A 19,164-nucleotide genomic window follows, 5' to 3' on the forward strand; every position below is an offset into this window, starting at 1 on the left:
GAGACGAGAGGAAGGAAGGAGACGAGAGGGAGGAGGTAGGAGACGAGAGTGAGGAAAGAGATGACAGGAAGGAAGGAGACGAGAGGGAGGAGGTAGGAGACGAGAGGGAGGAAGGAGACGAGAGGGAGGAAAGAGACGAGAGGAAGGAGATGAGAGGGAGGAAAGAGACGAGAGGGAGGAGGTAGGAGACGAGAGGGAGGAGGAAGGAGACGAGAGGGAGGAAGGAGACGAGAGGGAGGAAGGAGATGAGAGGGAGGAAAGAGACGAGAGGGAGGAGGTAGGAGACGAGAGGGAGGAGGTAGGAGACGAGAGGGAGGAAGGAGATGAGGGAGGAAGGAGACGAGAGGGAGGAAAGAGAGGAGAGGGAGGAGGTAGGAGACGAGAGGGAGGAAGGAGACGAGAGGGAGGAAAGCGACGAGAGGGAGGAAGGAGACGAGAGGGAGGAAGGAGTCGAGAGGGAGGAAGGAGACGAGAGGGAGGAAGGAGACGAGAGGGAGGAAGGAGACGAGAGGGAGGAAAGAGACGAGAGGGAGGAAAGAGACAAGAGGGAGGAGGTAGGAGACGAGAGGGAGGAAGGAGATGAGAGGGAGGAAGGAGATGAGAGGGAGGAAGGAGACGAGAGGGAGGAAAGCGACGAGAGGGAGGAAAGCGACGAGAGGGAGGAAGGAGACGAGAGGGAGGAAGGAGACGAGAGGGAGGAAGGAGACGAGAGGGAGGAAGGAGACGAGAGGGAGGAAGGAGACGAGAGGGAGGAAAGAGATAGAGGGAGGAAGGAGACGAGAGGGAGAAAAGCGAGGTGCTAATAAATGAGAGACACAATGCTTTTCAGCCTCATCGGTATCCTAAATGAGAGGACGAGGGAGCTGTTTACCCTGGAGCTGGTTGTTAAATACTAGGCCTTAGTTTTTCACCATACTTATCAATGACTTGGATGAAGGAATAGTTGAACATCCATATTTGCTGATGACACCAAGCTAGGAGGAACAGTGAGTTGTATAGATTGAAGCAGGAAGTTAGAAAGGGACAGAGGCAGATTAAATGAGTGGGCAAATCAGTGGAAGACGGAGTTCAATTTAGGGAAGTGTGAGGTCAGCACGCTTTGGAAACTAACCAATCAGATTGTTTTAGATTTATTGCTGAGGTTGGCATTACGTGAGTGAGCCATGACCAAACGCGATGTTAAACTATATAGAAATAAAATACCGCCGCCCCATATTAGCATGTAAACTACGGAGGGTAGCAAGTAGACACAGCCTCATCTGTATAGTGCACTGTTTTTTCTAGTGAGGACCAAGAAATATAAAACAGAAGAAAATATTAAATGAATCTGGTCTTTCCTTCTTTATCGGACTTTCTGCGACTGCTCTGGCTTCGGAACTATGCCGGAACTCCAGCGGGAAAACCTGTCTGCACACGTAAGCTGGGTTTCCACCGCACGTCTGGCGAAGAAATGCCGAGGAAATTCAGAGCCAGTGTTTAGTGTTATTACATAGAATTACATAGAAATTACAGCACAGAAACAGACCATTCGGCCCAACTGGTCCATGCCGGCGTTTATTCTCCACACCAGCCTCCTCCCACCCTACTTCATCTCACCCTATCAGCATAGGCTTCTATTCCTTTCTCCCTCATGTACTTTTCCAGCTTCCCCTTAAACGCATCTAGGCTATTCACCTCAACCACCCCCTGTGGTAACGTGTTCCACATTCTTACCACTCTCTGGGCAAAGAACTTCCTCCTGAATTCCTTATTGGATTTATTAGCAACTATCTTATAGTTATGACCCCTAGTTTTGGACTCCCCATAAGTGGAAACATTTTTTCTACATCTACCCTATCAAACCCCTTCATAATTTAAAACACCTCTGTTAGGTCCCCCCTCTCTTTTCAGGAGAAAAGAGCCCCAGCTTGTTCAGTCTTTCCTGATAGTTATAACCAGTCAATTCTGATATCACCCTCATAAATAGTTTTTGCACCTTCACCAGTGCCTCTGTATGCTTTTTGTAATATGGAGACCAGGGCTTAGAAATTTGATAAGGCCCGAAAACGGCTGGTGGCCCTGCGGGGCGAGACTTGCTCGCGCCCGTTTAAAAATCGCAGGCAGCGTGTTATTTGGTGCTGCATGCTGATCTGAATGATTTCAGCGCACAGCCCAGCGATGAACGCGCTGCTACAGGCTGTGCACTCAGCAAGTCACCCAATGTCGTGTCCCTGGAGCAATGCTGCCTTTTCTTAAAGCAAGGCTGTCATTCTCGAGCCCTTAAAGGCGAACTGCCTTCTGAAAAAAACAATTAAAAATCATTCAAAAATAAGCAGCCTTCAAGCTCTTAAATCTGAACTGCCTTCTGCACGTAAAAAATGGTAAAAGTGCTTCAGCACTAACCCAAATGCCTCAACAGGCCAGGGAATGGGCACCCAGGGTCTTGCACCCAGCAATCCAGCTTCGTGCAGGGGGTCAACACTGGAAGAGAGGTCCTCTACCCATAGGGGGCCAGGAGGCCCTCCAGAAAGAAGGATGTCGGACCAGATGGCCGTCGCCGCCAGGACCTAGCTCCAGTGGCCAAAGAAGTTTCATGACCTCAGATGAGTGGTCAAGATCAGTGAATGCATCTTCAAAAGCCGTCTCCTACCAACTGCACCAGTAGCCTCAGACACTGCTCAATGCACGACCCCCATCTGCCATCGCTCACCACCAACAATCTGTACCAAACACGAGGCACACCTTACATTTCTAGCTTCATCTCACCCACTTGGAGGAGACGGTACTGGCCATTCTTGGCAGGGACATGACTGAGCCTTTGGCCAGTGGCGGGGCTGAAAGAATACAAGATGTCGGTGTCTTCATATGTTATCCTCCCTCTCACATCCCACTTCCCCCTCATCCCACAATACCTTCTGATGTACAAGCTACGCATGGCGTAAACATACACCTCTTGCTTTCCCACCCTCCCCTCACCACAACCCTACCCTTGTGCCTTCCTCATTTCAGAGACCCAAGAAATCCAGCCTGCCCAGCCAGTGGTTGATCAAGAAGAGGGAGAGGAGAGTGAAGAAGAAGAAGAAGAAACACCGTCACTCGATTTGGCACTCCCAGTCACCAGCTCCTCAAGGTCGACCAGCAAGGCAATCTGCAGTGTCCTCACTGAAAGTCAGCAGCCTTCCACCAGCCATGCTGCAACCACTGAGGTCGCACTGCATGGCATCACTGGGAAAGGCAAAGGCACACACAAGACAGTCACTAAGGGAATGCACAAGGGTGATTAGTTGATTTTTTGATGTAATTTGGATGCATATATAGATAAAGTTGGATTGGAAAGTTTGCTTTGTGGTGGCTTTTATTTCAGCATTGTGGCCAAGAGGAGGCTGTGTTGATCAGTAACAGAGGGGAGGTAAGGTGTGGGGCTAATGTTGAAAGGAGAATTGGAATTGTGTTCACTGGTACCGCAGCTGGATGATTCGATCCCATGATATCCCGGCCAGAAAGGGGCTGTCTGGGTTGTGTCCTTCCTTCCGCTTCTCTTCTGCTTCTTCCTCTTCTGCTGCTTCTTCTTCCCTCTGCGAGCAGCTTGTCCCCTTTGCTGCCTCTGCTTCATCTCCATGTGATGTTGCAGCCCAAGGGGGACTGCAACTAGAGCCCCCAGGACTGTGAGCAACTGGTCTTCTCAGAGGCCTTCCTTTAACATCCAAAGCCTTGCAAGCATCCAGCAGCACTCCCTGCACACTTTAACAATGTTTTAAATGTATTGCACCAAGCCAATAAAATATAAAAAACAGTCCAAAAGCTGAAATCAAAACTTATCTGAAAGATGTGTGTGCCCCTTTAAGAAGCACTGACAGCATCTCTGTACAACTGCTGCCTGCATGTTCTTCCGTGCGTGGTTAGGAGAGGGCGTTATGGCGACGTCCAAAATTGCAGTCATGCGTCAAATCAGGCATTGCATGCCAAGTGACGTCGCAATCTGCACATTTACATTGGAGGGGCAAGCGCAGGCAACGGCAGCGCTGCTGACCTCGCCAAAATGGTGGCTGCCGTGTTCCACGCCAGAAGCGAGGTGGCCACCATTTTTTCAAGAAAACTGGCGTTTAACGGCTAGCGCTACTACGGGGAATTTCTAGGCCTAGAACTGTTCACAGTACTCTAAGTGTAATCTAAACAAGGTTCTATACAAGTTTAACATAAGTTCTCTCCTTTTTCAATTCTAGTCCTCTAGAAATAAATCCCAGTGCCTGGTTTGCTTTTTTTATGGCTTTGCTAAACTACATTCCTACATTTAATGATTTGTGTATCTGTACCCCTAGATCCCTTTGCCCCTCTATCCTATTCAGGCTTTTATTTTCCAAGAACTATGCAGCCACCCTATTCCTCCTACAAAATGTACCACCTCACCCTTATCTATATTGAAGTTCACTTGCCATTTACACGCCCATTCCGCAAGTTTTTTAACGTCTTCCTGTATTTTGTCGCAGTCTTCCTCAGTATTAACTATACTCCCTAATTTGGTGTCGTCTGCAAATTTTGAAATTGTACTTCTGATTCCTGAGTTCAAATCATTTATGTAAATGGTGAAAAACAGTGGTCCCAGCGCCGATCCTTGTGGAACACCACTTCCCTGCTCCTGCCAGTCTGAGTAAATCCCTTTAACCCCTACTCTCTGCTTTCTGTAGCCAGCTTGCTATCCATTCTGCTACTTGTCCTCTGACTCCACAATTGGTCAGGCATGACTTTCCCATTTGAAATCCGTGCTGACGATTCTTTATTATATTTTTGGGTTTTAGATGTTTTTTATTGCACCTTTGAGTAAAGATTCCATTATCTTTCCTACCACCGATGTTAACCTAACTGGTCTATAGTTCCCTAGACTGGTTCTCTCTCCCGTTTTAAGTATAGGAATAACATTACCTGTCCGCCAGTCTTCTGGCACTATTCCCTTTTCTAATGAATTTTTATAAGTATATAATAGTGACGCTGCTATCTCTTCCCTAACTTATTTTAGTACGCGCGGATGCAATCCATCCGGGCCAGGGATTTTATCCTCTCGAAGTTTGATTAGTTTATCAATGATCTCCCCCTTTCTAGCTTAAATGTCTTTTTTTGGATCTTGTCTACTGTTATGTCCACCCTGCTAGTCTCCCTGGTGAATACTGAGGCAAAGCAATATATCTGCCCTTTTGCTGTCATTCCCTGTGAGTTTATCATGTCCCATCCCTATCCTGATTTTCCTTTTGTAATTTATGTGTCTGTATAATACTTCACAATTTATTTTTATATTCCTTGATAATTTTATTTCATAGTTCCTTTTTGCCTTCCTAATTGTTTTTTTGACTTCTTTCCAAACCTCTTCGTATTACTTTTTGTCATCTTTTCTTTTATTGTCTATGTACTTAGTGTATGCCTTTTACTTTGGTTTCAATTTTCTCCTTATCTCTTTATTCGTCAATGGTATTTCATTATTGGCTAGCTTGTTCTCTTGAACTCTATTGATCACATTTAAAATATTTCCCACTGCTGTTCTAGCTCTTTATTTGTCAATCTTTTTCTATTTTATCTTTCCTAGTTCCATTCTCATTCCCTCAAAATTAGCTTTTTTCCAATCTATTCCTTTGGTTTTTGCTTTACTTATGTCTTTATCAGTCTTTATCTTAAACCTTGTTATGGTGTGATCGCTATTGCCTAGACGTTCCCCTATGCTTACTTTGTTTATCTCCTTTTGTCATTTCTCATTACTAAATCTAGCAGTGATTCCTCTCTTGTTGGGCTTCTTCTGTACTAGATAAGAAAGGAGTCCTGTACACATGGTAAAAACTCCATTCCATTTTTCCCCTTTCCCTACCTTTTCTTGCCAGTTTATTTAGGGGTAGTTAAAACCTCCCATGGTTATTATTCTATTTCATAGATTTGCTTACATATTTCTTTCTCCACTTCCCTTCCACTATTAGGCGGTCTGTAGAATAGCCCTGTTAGTGTAATCGATCCATTCTTATTCTTTATCTCAATCCATATGGATCTGTTCCCATCTTAAAGTAGCTAAGTCCTTTTATTCTACTGCCTGGAGCAGGTGCAAGCATTCTAATCCCATGCAAATGAAGTGGAGGTGATGTAATGATACCCAACCCTACTCAAGTTAGAGGATCTGAGAAAGGGGTAGGCAGCAAGAAGAAGGAGCTTGGAAAAACTTTAAGTATGTTATTATTTTCAGGTACCCAAGAAGATCATCGAGACTAAAGGCCTTCTGGCTGCTGTTCTTTGGATTGTAGCCTAAAGCCCCATAGCCAGCAGCCATTACTGCTGCTACAGGCCTCTTAGCAATGGTTCGGATTCATAGGAACAAGAATAGGCCATTTATCCCCTCGAGCCTGTTCCGCCATTGAATGAGATGATGGCTGATCTGTGACCTAACTCTATATACCTGCCTTTGCCCCATAACCCTTAACCAATGTTCCCTTTAAGCTGTGTGGCCACGCGGTTGCACAGCGCTCTGAACCTCCCACGCAGCCGACTCGCCGGCCAATCAATAGGAAAAACCATGCATGTGCGGTATTTTGAATGGGCCACAGGGGGCTGCGCACCCAAAAGGAAATTAACGTTAACATTGCCCTTAATATCCCAACACTGGACAAACAGGGGGCTATAGGGGGGGAGGAGCTAAACACGATTAAAATCACTAAGGAGGTGGTACTCGGTAAGATAATGGGACTAAAGGCAGATAAATCCCCTGGACCTGATGGCTTACATGCTAGGGTCTTGAGAGAAGTGGCGGTGGGGATTGCGGATGCATTAGTGGTAATTTTCCAGAACTCCCTGGATTTAGGTAAGGTCCCAGCAGATTGGAAAACTGCTAATGTAACGCCCTTATTTAAAAAGGGAAGTAGACAAAAGGCTGGAAACTATAGACCAGTTAGCCTAACATCTGTGGTTGGTAAAATGCTGGAGTCCATTATTAAGGAAGCAGTAACAGGACATTTGGATAAGCATAATTTAATCGGACAGAGTCAGCATGGTTTTATCAAGGGGAAGTCATGTTTGACAAATTTGCTCGAATTCTTTGAGGACGTAACAAACAGGGTGGATAAAGGGGAACCAGTGGATGTGGTGTATTTGGACTTCCAAAAGGCATTTGACAAGGTGCCACACAAAAGATTACTGCAGAAGATAAAAAATCACGGGATTGGGGGTAATATACTGGCATGGGTGGAAGATTGGCTATCTAACAGAAAACAGAGAGTTGGGATAAGTGGTTCATTCTCGGGTTGGCAATCTGTGACTAGTGGTGTTCCGCAGGGGTCGGTGCTGGGACCCTAACTCTTTACAATCTATATTAACGATTTGGAGGAAGGGACCGAGTGCAACATATCCAAGTTTGCCGATGATACAAAGATGGGAGGGAAAGCAGTGAGTGAGGAGGACATAAAAAACCTGCAAAAGGACATAGACAGGCTAAGTGAGTGGGCAGAAATTTGGCAGATGGAATATAATGTTGGAAAGTGTGAGGTTATGCACCTTGGCAGAAAAAATCAAAGAGCAAGTTATTATTCTAAATGGAGAGAAACTGCAAAGTGCTACAGTACAAAGGGATCTGGGGGTCCTGGTGCATGAAACACAGAAGGTTAGTATGCAGGTACAGCAGGTGATCAGGAAGGCCAATGGAATCTTGGCTTTTATTGCAAAAGGGATGGAGTATAAAAGCAGGGAAGTCTTGCTGCAGTTATACAGGGTACTGGTGAGGCCACACCTGGAATACTGCGTACAGTTTTGGTTTCCATATTTAAGAAAAGATATACTTGCTCTCGAGGCAGTTCAGAGAAGGTTCACTCGGTTGATTCCGGAGATGAGGGGGTTGACTTATGAGGAAAGGTTGAGTAGGTTGGGCCTCTACTCATTGGAATTCAGAAGAATGAGCGGCGATCTTATCGAAACATATAAGATTGTGAGGGGGCTTGATCGGGTGGATGCGGGGAGGATGTTTCCACTGATGGGTGAGACTAGAACTAGGGGGCATAATCTTAGAATAAGGGGCTGCCCTTTCAAAACTGAGATGAGGAGAAACTTCTTCACTCAGAGGGTAGTAAATCTATGGAATTTGCTACCTCAGAGAGCTGTGGAAGCTGCGACACTAAATAAATTTAAAATGGAGATAGACAGTTTCCTAGCAGATAAGGGAATTAGGGGTTACGGGGAGCGGGCAGGGAAGTGGACGTGAGTCTAGGTTCGGATCAGCCATGATCCTATTGAATGGCGGAGCAGGCCCGAGGGGCCGTATGGCCTACTCCTGCTCTTATTTCTTATGTTCTTATGTTATGTTCTTAATACCACTGATTCTGAGCACAGGCTCCTGTGAGAACGTTGGGTCCATTCAGATGACCTGAACTTAGAAATACAGGTAGATTCAGGTCATAGCAGGAGGACCACGTGTCTAGTGCGCTTTGCCTGACTAGCACTCAAGAGGAAAGGTCGGGAAGGAAAACCAACCCTAATGTGTTTATACCAGCTAGTATCCTGCTTTCTTCCTCTTAGTGCAGTTCACGTTGGTATCAAATTCTGCTTGCACCAATGGTATAAAATAGAAATTTTAGGCTGTATTTACACTACATGTGTCGTGTTGGCATTTCATTTCACACTAACTTTAGTTGAACTGTAAATCTAGAGTCAGGCCCCGGAGGAGGGAATCTCACTGTGTTTCGCACTCTGACTCCAGATTTAGAATCAGACCAACACGAGATTATAGTTTGAATACAGCCGTAAGCAGACATTAGGCGCGTAACTGTTCTCGCTTCGCAAATAAAAAATAAGTAGTAAATACAGAGAGACAAACAGTGTGCCTGACTGAAAATCTAACAGAATGCCAACTGGTTTGTTAGATACATTGGGCTGGATTTTCATTGAGGAGTCGGGTAGGAGGCGGGACTACAACTTTTGGGGTTGTAGTCCCGCCTCCATCGAGTTCTAGCCAACCCACGCGATTTAGACTTGATTGACCTTGTTGAGCCTGCCCAACGGGCTCAGCAGGCCAATTAAGGGCCACCCGGCAACAGGTGATGTCACAGATTGAAATTTCATCTGTCAAAACCTTTTGACAGATGAAATATCAGCATTTCACAGCTGTTTGAAGCTGTCAAACACTGACAATCTGTACTCCAGGTTAATTCCTTCCTCTCAGGATGATTTAGAGATCTCCCCGGAACAGAAAGCAGAGGCTGCAGATTTTGTCAGCTGGCGGCCATTCTGCTTTCTGTGCCGGTGAGATGAGGGACTCCCGAGACCTGAAGGAAGGAAGGCTGTAAAGGTAAGTAAAGGTTAGTAGAACTTCTTTAAACACTTTACACAACCCAAACACACTTACCTTTGCACTTATGCACCCATCACTCACCTGAACACCGGACATCTCGATCCCTTCAAACCCTTCATCCCGACGGCCCGTCTCGATAACTTGGCGTGGTTTGGAGCCGTCGGGAATCCCACATTTCAACAATGAAAATAGGGATTAGGCTAAAAACTGCCTGTTAACTACCTGTTAACAGGCAGTTAATTGGCACTAATCCCCTTCCCGCCTCGGGGAGGCGGGTCCCAGTGCGGGTCGGGTAACCACCTCCTTTGAAACTGGCATGGAGGTGGGTTGGGGGCGGGATGGGGTCGGGACCCCCGATTTCGGGATTTTAACCCCCCACACGCCTCCAATCCCGACTCCACGGCCCAATGAAAATCCAGCCTATGGGCTATGAGGCAATTAGTAGTAAAAACTGAAAATGCTGGAAACACTCAGCAGGTGAGGCAATATCTGTGGAGAGAGAAACAGAGTTAATGGCCAGAATTTTCACATTGCAGAGTGTGTAGGTTTGGGAGCGGGTCAGCAGTTAAAAGCGCTGAATTTGACCGCGTTGGGAACCCGCCGCCAACCTGCCGATTTCTCCATTTAACTGGAGCGCATTTCAAAGCGTGTCACAACACCAGCAGCCTTCTCCTCACCAACCTGATGCACCACAGGAGAGAGGCAATCAGCACAGGGCTGCACCACGCCAGAGGCGATACCCCCAACACAGGGTATACAGGCAGAGGATGAGCTTCCTGGACATGACTGAGCAGCAGTGCTTCAGGAGGCTCAGGCTATCGCGCCAGGTCATCGCAGACATTTGAGGTTCGCTGGATCAAGACCTGCTTCCCAGAGGACTTGGTGAACACTCCTTACCAATGGCTGTCAAAGTCACCACCACCCTCAACTTCTTCACCTCAGGCTTCTTCCAGGGATCTGCAGCAGACTTTTGCAGGATCTCGCAGTCGGCCATCCACAGATGCATCGCCCAGCTGACCGATGCCATGTTTAACGAGTCAGCCAATTATGTAAATTTGCCACTGATGAAGCCAGTGTTACTGAGCGGGCGCTTGGCTTTGCGGCTCTGGCTGGCTTCCAACAGGTGCAGGGCATCATCAACTGCACACATGTGGCCATCAAGTCACCCCCAGATCACCCAGGCGTGTTTGTGAACCAGAAGGGCTTCCACTCCCTCAATGTGCAGCTCATCTGCAACCATAAAAAGATCATCATGCATGTGTGTGCCAGTTTCCCAGGGAGCTGTCATGACTTTTGTCCTGCATCAGTCCACCCTCCCTCAGCTATTTGCTCCTCCAAACAGACTTACCGGCTGGCTGCTTGGAGACAAGGTCTATCCACTGAAGTCATGGCTGATGACAACCTTGAGGAGGCTAAGCAATGAGGCCGAGGAGCGCTATAATGAAAGCCATATGTCGACGAGATGTGTCATAGAGCAAGCAATCAGCATGCTGAAGATGCACTTCAGATGCCTTGACAGATCTGGAGGAACCATTCAGTACGCAGCAGCCAGGGTCTCCAGAATCATCGTTGTATGCTGCGTGCTGCACAACATAGCGCAGCAGCGAAGATTGTAGCTGCAGGAGGAGCATGGTGGAGATGGCACCAGCAGCGGTGCACATTGGTGCCCGGGATGGCCTCACAATGGTCCAATTTAGTTAAGTTGCACCAGTGCACTCATCTGGCTCCCAGATGCAGTACCAACTTCCCCCCCCCCCCCCCGCCACCAACACCACAGAGCTGTCCTAAAATGACCAAATTATTCCTGTTGAACAAATGCCCATTGCACGAGGTTAAGTAATGTCTTACCATTCACTCCAAGTGACAAGGCCACTTCCCAGGTAGCAGGCAAAAATGGATAAGATGGGAAAGTGGTGCAAAGAAATAAATTTATGTGCGTCATAAATAGAATTGAAACATTGCACTAACATTTTTAGCAAACACCCAAGTGTATACCCTTGTGCATCTACGATTGTGTCTTTTTTCTTTTCCGAGTGCTTCTACGAGGTGCAACCCTTGTGGCTTCAGCAGAGGTAGTTGTAGGCTGCTCACTTCCCTGCTGTGACTGCTTTTGACACTTTTGGCGGACGTCCTCTGGGCTTTGAAGCTTATGAGGGCCCCGGCAAAGACTACTACTCCTGCAACTGTGCAGGGCAGACTCAGCCATCGGGATCCCAGGAGGCATGTGGGGCTCTGACTGAGGGGGAGACAATGGGGGAGAAGTGGAAGCGCTTTGAGAAGAGCCCCCACTTCCATGTCCCCTCTCACCATCGTCCCTCTTGTGGGCCACCTGCACTTCCCTGCTAGCAAGGAGCTGGAGAGCAACTTACTGCACATCAGTGGGGTGATGAAGGCCCAAGTCTATGTTGCTATCCCTTCTAGAGATGAGGTCAATAAGAGTCTGAAATCTGTTGTTCACAGCAAGCATGTTCTTGTTTGAGTGGTGCATTAGCTGCTCCATGCAGGTGGCCACCCTTTCCATGGAAGAGCACATTGTCGTCATTGCCTGTGATATGATGCTGCCCATGTTGGAGATGGACTCCTCCATTCTCTGTACAATTGCACACATCGCAGCTGGAAAAGCTGCCAGAGCCTCGCACATTTGTTGCTCCTCCTCCAAGATCAACTTCTTTGTTGACGGCCCCTGAGGTTCAGCATCTGCATCCAGCTAAGCAAAGCTTGGAGCATCCTGCGCCCTCCGGCAAGGACTCACAGAGAAGAGTTTCCATGCTGGTATGAATGCGCGGTTTGTGAAAAACCTCACCAAATTCACTCTGGAATAAAGTTTGTGATTTTAAATTTAGCGCCTTGGGATGTTTTGCTATGTTAAAGGTGCTATATAAATGCAAGTTGTTGTTGTTTAAATGAGCTTGAAGTGGAGTGAGCCTTGCTAAACTTTTCTCGTTTCAAGTGCAAAGGTTGTATGAATGATTTACACATTTAACAGCATACTCATGCCCAATTTGTCAATCTAGTTTCTTTGCCAGGATGAGCAGCAGCGGAATTAAGGAAGTGCTGGAGAGTAACCATGGGCAACTGGTGGAATCTCTGAGCCAGGAAGCTAACCGCGTCCTTGAAAAAGCCAAGGGTATCCTCAACAAGGAGGAGCTGGACCATGTCATGAGCCAAAGAACCAATGAGGAGAAAGTTTCAGTGTTGCTAAACAAATTGCTGAACAAAGATAATGACACCTGCAAGCATTTCATTGAAACACTCATTATCATTATGCCCTGTAACTCATTCCCTATGTGTCTGGAGAACTCGCTTATGACAGCTGGAGATGACTTCACACAAGGTAATTTGTGGTGTTGTTGATTTCAAGAATTTGTAGAGTCTGAGAAGGAAAACTATGAAGTGGAATGAATTTGTAATTTTTCAATTTTGACCCAATCTAATTGGAATTGGTCCACTTTGTCCAACATAGGGATTGCTAGATGAATAAAGACCAAGGTCCATTTGGTTTGCCTTATACCATCTTGGTAGTCACATGAGGCAACGATAATAGTTGACTAATCAAAGCAATCAATCTCTATCAATTAGTCTACAACAGACTCAGACATGGTGCGAGGAAAACCCCAGTGGTGGAGAGCTTTGGGTACCATCGGTCCAAAATCACCTATTCCTCCTAAATTTGCAACACTAACCACATGTCATGTCTCAAATTGCTCAAATACTGAATCCCCAAAATGTAATTTCCTGAACCTAGTTAAATATTTAATCTTTGCTGTTCTGCTCTTGTTCAGTTTGTTCTATTGCATTTCATTGAACTTCAGAATCAATGTTTAAAAACACATTGTAAGTGAATGTAACTAGTAATGTATACAAGTCAATACACAAAATAAAAAAACAAAAATGCTTTGGGGAATGTGTTAAACTACTGTTACTTATTTTATATTTTACTAGCAGGGGGGGCCCGGCGTTGCCAGGGCAGTTTAGAGGGCCACGTGGTTGACGGCCGGCCGCTGCCGCTCCCCCGCTCTGTGTGTCGGGCCGCGCGGTTGACGGCCGCCCGCTGATGCTCCCCCGCTCTGTGTCTCGGGCAGAGCAGTTGTGAGGCTCGGCCCGAGTGACCCCAACTCACCTCCCACTCCGGCGGGCCAACGCAGTCTCGGGCCGCGTGGTTGACGGCCGGCCACTGTCGCTCCCCCGCTTTGTGTGTCGGGCCGCGGGGTTGACGGCCGGCCGCTGCCGGTCCCCCGCTGTGTGTCTCGGGCCGAGCGGTTGTGAGGCCTGGCCCGAGTGACCCCAACTCACCTGCCGCTCCGGCGGGCCGACGCAGCTGCCCTGCTCGCTGTGGAGGAAAAGCAGGGGAAAAAATGGCGGCAAAGTTTCGGGAGGCTGCAGGATTAGGTGCCACCCGTGACGCACTGATTGGTCAACTATCAGGTCACTGAACTGTAGGATTGGTCAACCATCACGTCACTCAACGCTAATGAGCGGTAGGATTGGTCAACCGCTAATGAGCGGATTTTTGAACATTTTTAGTATACTGGCGGAACAATTTTTGTCTGACCAAAAAGTAAGTACGCCTATGACACTCCCCGATCATCAGCTTTCTTTTGATATAACATATGTGTAGGTACTTTTGAGTTTATAGCGGACGGACAGATGGACAGACGGACAGACGGACAGACAGACGGACAGACAAACCAACCGCTTTATATATATAGAAGATAGATTTTGAGATATCTATGTATCAAGAAATCACATTTATTTTGTGTGTGAATTCTAGGTTTACAAAAGGATACGTTTGCATTACTTGTGTTGTGTAAATCAGACTTAAGACCTGACTATTCTGTGCAGCTTCCCCAAAGGAAAGTTCAGGCCTGTAAGATAATTGGCTGTGCCTGGCAGTCCGTCAGTCAAGTGCAGTTCTGTGATTCTTCCAGTTTATGAAAAATGTGTCTGACAGCATAAATGCCTTTGTTTCTTCAGATTTGCTGTACCAAGATCTGAGTGAATCTAATTCTGTCTTTGAAGTAGAATCAAGCACAAAAGGTAAGGGTGGAAATCATGGGATAGACAAAGGGCTGGATTTTCATTGAGGAGTCGAATAGGAGGCGAGACTACAACTTTAGGGGTTGTAGTCTTGCCTCCATCGAGTCCTAGCCAACCTATGCGATTTTGACTTGATTGACCTTGTTGAGCCTGCCCAGCGGGCTCAGCAGGCCAATTAAGGGCCACCCGGCAACAGGTGACCTTTTGACAGATGAAATATCAGCGTTTCACAGCTGGTTGAAGTGACAATCTGTACTGCAAGTTAATTCCTTCCTGTCAGGATGATTTAGAGATCTCCCCGGAACAGAAAGCTGAATGCTGGAACTTTTGACAGATCGCGGCCATTCTGCTTTCTGTGCCGGTGAGATGAGGTACTCCCGAGACCTGAAGGAAGAAAGGCTGTAAAGGTAAGTACATGTCAGTACAACTTCTTTAAACACTTTACACACACCAAACACACTTACCTCTGCACTCATGCACCAATCACTCACCTGAACACTGGACATCTCAACCCCTCCAAGCCCTTCATCCCGATGGCCCGCCTCGCTAACTTGGCGTGGTTTGGAGCCGTCGGGAATCCCACATTTCAACAATAAAAATAGGGATTGGGCTAAAAACTACCTGTTAACAGGCAGTTAATTGGCACTAATCCCCTTCCCGCCTCGGGAAGGCGGGTCCCAGTGCGGGTCGGGTACCCGCCTCCTTTGAAACCGGCATGGAGGCGGGTTGGGGGCGGGATGGGTTCGTGCCCCCCGATTTTGGGATTTTAACCCCCCACACGCCTCCAATCCCGCCTCCACGGCCCAATGAACATCCTGCCCAAAGAGTTTAGAGACTTCCTTGCCCTGCGGCTTCTCTCTTGTGTTCTCAAGCCATGACTCAGGACTTAGGCTGCATTTACACTGCGTTACATACACTTACAGTTGTGGTTTAAGTACACTCAAAGGCATTTATATTGTGATCCAGAATATTTTTTTTATACCCAGCACTGGGTCCTCCTAGCTCAGATGTGACACAGATGAGATCTAATATAGATCTCCCTATACGCTGCCAATATGGCTTACATCAACAGCACTTCCCAAACCCACGACCTCCGCCACCTAGAAGGACAAGGGCAGTAGATGCATAGGAACACCACCATCTCCAAGTTCACCTCCAAGCTACACACCATCCCAACTTGGACACATATAGCCGATCTTCTTCATCGTTGCTGGGTCAAAATCCTGGAATTCCCTACCGAACAGCACTGTGGGAGTACCTTCAGCACACAAACTGCAGTGGTTCAAGAAGAAGGCCCACCACCACCTTCTCAAGGGAAACTAGGGATGGGCAATAAATTGTGGCTTTGCCAGCGACGCCCATATCCCGAAATTGAATTTTTAAAAAGTCATCCTCCGCTTCACAACACCATTTCCTACTGCACCAGTTTTGTGTCCTTTTGTTTCCTACAAACAGCTCAATTATCTGACCACTGCTCAATTCTAGCTAGCTTGTGACACAAATCTACATCCAATGTAAAATGTCCCAAACTAATTTCCTTAACAATCACCAGATATGAGACTTAGATCCCATTGTATAAGTTTGATTGAAATGCAGATCCCTGACGTGAAAGAAAAGTGGCCCAATATTTTCCTTTTGCACCAGTGTCCAAATGTTGATACAAAAAGGGTCATTTTCAATTGGGCAGCAAACAGCGCGTAGGAGGAAATAGTCAAAAAGAAAATAACTATTAGTGAAAGAAATTATGAATTACTAAAGGAACTTAAAGAGACCCATTGGGATGCCTATTTAATGTCCTCCACAACTTTTTATTTGCATGTCTAAATATTGTCTGATGTGACCTTTGGCCTGACCCCAAAATGTTTGCATTGAAGCTGACTGGCACCATTTTCTCCTCACATGCCTCCTTTAATTGTCCTGGGACAAAATGACAAGTTGAGATGTTTATAGCCTGTGTGGAATTCGAAGGGCACAGGCACTATTCTGTGCAGCTTCCCCAAAGGAAAGTTCAGGCCTGTAAGATAATTGGCTGTGCCTGGCAGTCCGTTAGTCAGGTGCAGTTCTGCAATTCTTCCAGTTTATGAAAAATGTGTCTGACAGCATAAATGCCTTTGTTTCTTCAGATTTGCTGTACCAGGATCTGAGTGAATCTAATTCTGTCTCTGAATTAGAATCAAGCACAAAAGGTAAGGGTGGAAATCATGGGATAGATTTTTAGAAAAGAACGAAAGAATGGAAGAAATGGTGGGGGGGGGGAAAACATTCAGCCCATCCTGCCTGGGATTTGAACTGGAATTACTGTGAAGATTTTAGTTATAATGGCCATAATGCTAAACTGTTCTGTCTGCTGCCCGCCCCCCAATAACTGGTAATAGGGCTGATGTATTCTTTGGGAATGCCTTTGCTACGTTTACACTGCAGTGGCCCTGTAACTGTTTGTATCAGTTACAACACTCTGAACCGCATCAATCCATACATGAAAGACTGAAGATAGGACAGTTGTAGTAGAACCGTGTCACTCACTGGGTAACCTGAGCCTGTCTGTTGTTTGGGTGGTGACATAAACACTCAAAATGAACAAGTCCAAGTTAAACGCAAGGATCAGTTCCTATGTGATGGCACCAAAACTAAGGAATGTAATGGAGCTGTCTTTAAAACAATGATGCAATACTCGGGTCTAGATATTTTTAAAAGGAGATGTATCTATCCCTTTGTGGTCTCGGGGCGAGTTAAATCAGTGCAGTATTGCTGGGGATGTGACAGAGGAGGCCGACTACTTTATTAAAAAAAAACAATAGTTGAACAGTGAACTCCCCCAGGCCAATCTCTGGCAGCTTCCACAGCCAATGCAAGGGTGGCACTGGCAAAGGCCTGGCCGTAGACAGATTTAAGAAAAAGAAAAAAGGACTTGCATTTATATAGCGCCTTTCTCGAACTTAGGACATCCCAAAGCATTTTACAGCCAATGAAGTATTTTTGAAGTGTAGTTGCCATTTTAATATAGGAAACACGGCAGTTAATTCAAAGCAAGGTCCCACCAATAGCAATGAGTTACATGACAAGATTCTGTTTTTTACTGTAGTTGGTTGAGGGATAAATATTGGCTAGGATACTGGGGAGAACTCTCCTGCTCTTCTTCGATATAGTGCCGTGGGATCTTTTGCATCCACCTGAGAGGGGAGACAGGGCCTCGGGTTAACGTCTCATCTGAAAGACGGCACCTCCAACAGTGCAGCGCTCCCTCAGCACTGTTCTGGAGTGTCAGCCTAGATTTTGTGTTCAGGTCTCTGGAGTGGGATTATGAACCCACAATCTTCTGACGCAGAGGCGAGAGTGCTACCTCTGAGTCACGGTTGATACCTAATTAGGGAATAGTCTTTGCACAATATTTGTATGTAATGATATATATATTTATAAAATATGTGTGTGAACAGCAGGTTGTGAATTGTGGTTTGTTACATAAATATTTAATAACTTAGTATAAAACTGGCCTGCATGGCAGTTTTTGAAATGCTTTGACCGAAGTTCCAGCAATCTGAATAACTGGACTTGTTGTCATGAACTAACATTCCCTCTTAGTCTGTTTTGTAACCGGTCATTAAAATTTCCACAACTTCTTTAGATAGTTCACAGAGTGGAAGAAAACGAAGTGCAGTGCAAGTGGAGAGCCTTAAACCTACAGAAGTAAAACGAACAAAAAAAGGTAAATAGAAACACTATCAATAATGTAGATAGTGATAGCTATGAGTTGCAATAGAAGTTAGCCCTCGGGGTAGGTAAAACTATGGTAATTACTTGCCCTTGGCCTACATGCTCACTCCACATTAGACTACCTGACTTAGACTGGAAACTTGCTGTGATCAGGAGCCTATGTTGCACTCCAGTGTCATATACAATTACATAGGATTACATAGGATATACGGCACAGAAACAGGCCATTTGGCCCAACCAGTCCATGCTGGCATTTATGCTCCACTCGAGCCTCCTCACGTCTTTCCTCATCTAAATCTATTAGCATAACCCTCTATTCCCTTCTCCCTCATATGCTTGTCTAGCCTCCCCTTAAATGCATCTATACTATTCGCTTCAGCCACTCCCTGTGGTAGCGAGTTCCACATTCTCGCCACTCTCTGGGTAAAGAAGTTCCTGCTGAATTCCCTATTGGATTTCTTGGTGACTATCTTATATTGATGGCCTCTAGTTATGCTCTTCCCCACAAGTGGAAACATTCTCTCTCTCTATCCACTCTATCAAAACCTTTCAGAATTTTAAAGACCTCTATTAGGTCACCTCTCAGCCTTTTTTCATGAGAAAAGAGACCCAGCCTGTTCATCCTTTCCTGATAGGTATACCCTCGCATTTCTGGTATCATCTTTGTAAATCTTCTCTGCACCCTCTCCAGTGCCTCTATATCCTTTTTATAATATGGTGACCAGAACTGTACGCAGTACTCCAACTGTGGTCTAACCAAGGTTCGATACAGGTTTAGCATAACTTCCCTACTTTTTAATTATATCCCTCTAGAAATAAACCCAAGTGCTTGGTTTGCTTTTTTATGGCCTTGCTAACCCGTGTAGCAACTTTCAGTGATTTGTGTATTTGTACTCCGAGATCCCTTTGTTCCTCTACCCCAACAAGACTCGCACCCTCCAAGTAATAAGTGACCTCCCTATTCTTCCTACCAAAATGTAATACCTCACGTTTATCTGTGTTGAACTTCATTTGCCAATTATATGCCCATTCTGCAAGTTTATTAATGTCCTCCTGTAATTTGTTGCAGTCCTCCTCAGTATTGACTATTTGGCTGCCTGATTTGTTCTTGGAGTGTGGCAAGGCCACATTTA

The 19,164-nt window shown here is 46.1% G+C and overlaps 1 protein-coding gene across 3 annotated transcripts in view; it reads left to right on the top strand.

The window, feature by feature from the left end:
* nlrc5 (NLR family, CARD domain containing 5) overlaps positions 1 to 19,164 on the top strand; it is a 350,789-nt gene that overhangs the window by 76,844 nt on the left and 254,781 nt on the right. For all 3 annotated transcript variants that reach the window (XM_085991231.1, XM_085991232.1, XM_085991233.1), the window contains exons 2-5: positions 12,298 to 12,617; positions 14,258 to 14,320; positions 16,444 to 16,506; positions 17,943 to 18,023. In XM_085991231.1, the coding sequence (XP_085847357.1) occupies positions 12,298 to 12,617; positions 14,258 to 14,320; positions 16,444 to 16,506; positions 17,943 to 18,023 (527 nt within the window). The remainder of the gene's footprint in view (positions 1 to 12,297; positions 12,618 to 14,257; positions 14,321 to 16,443; positions 16,507 to 17,942; positions 18,024 to 19,164) is intronic.

This window comes from Somniosus microcephalus, chromosome 6 (assembly GCF_052327205.1).
Source record: "Somniosus microcephalus isolate GS21.2 chromosome 6, FLI_Smic_1.0, whole genome shotgun sequence".
Taxonomy (NCBI): domain Eukaryota; kingdom Metazoa; phylum Chordata; class Chondrichthyes; order Squaliformes; family Somniosidae; genus Somniosus; species Somniosus microcephalus.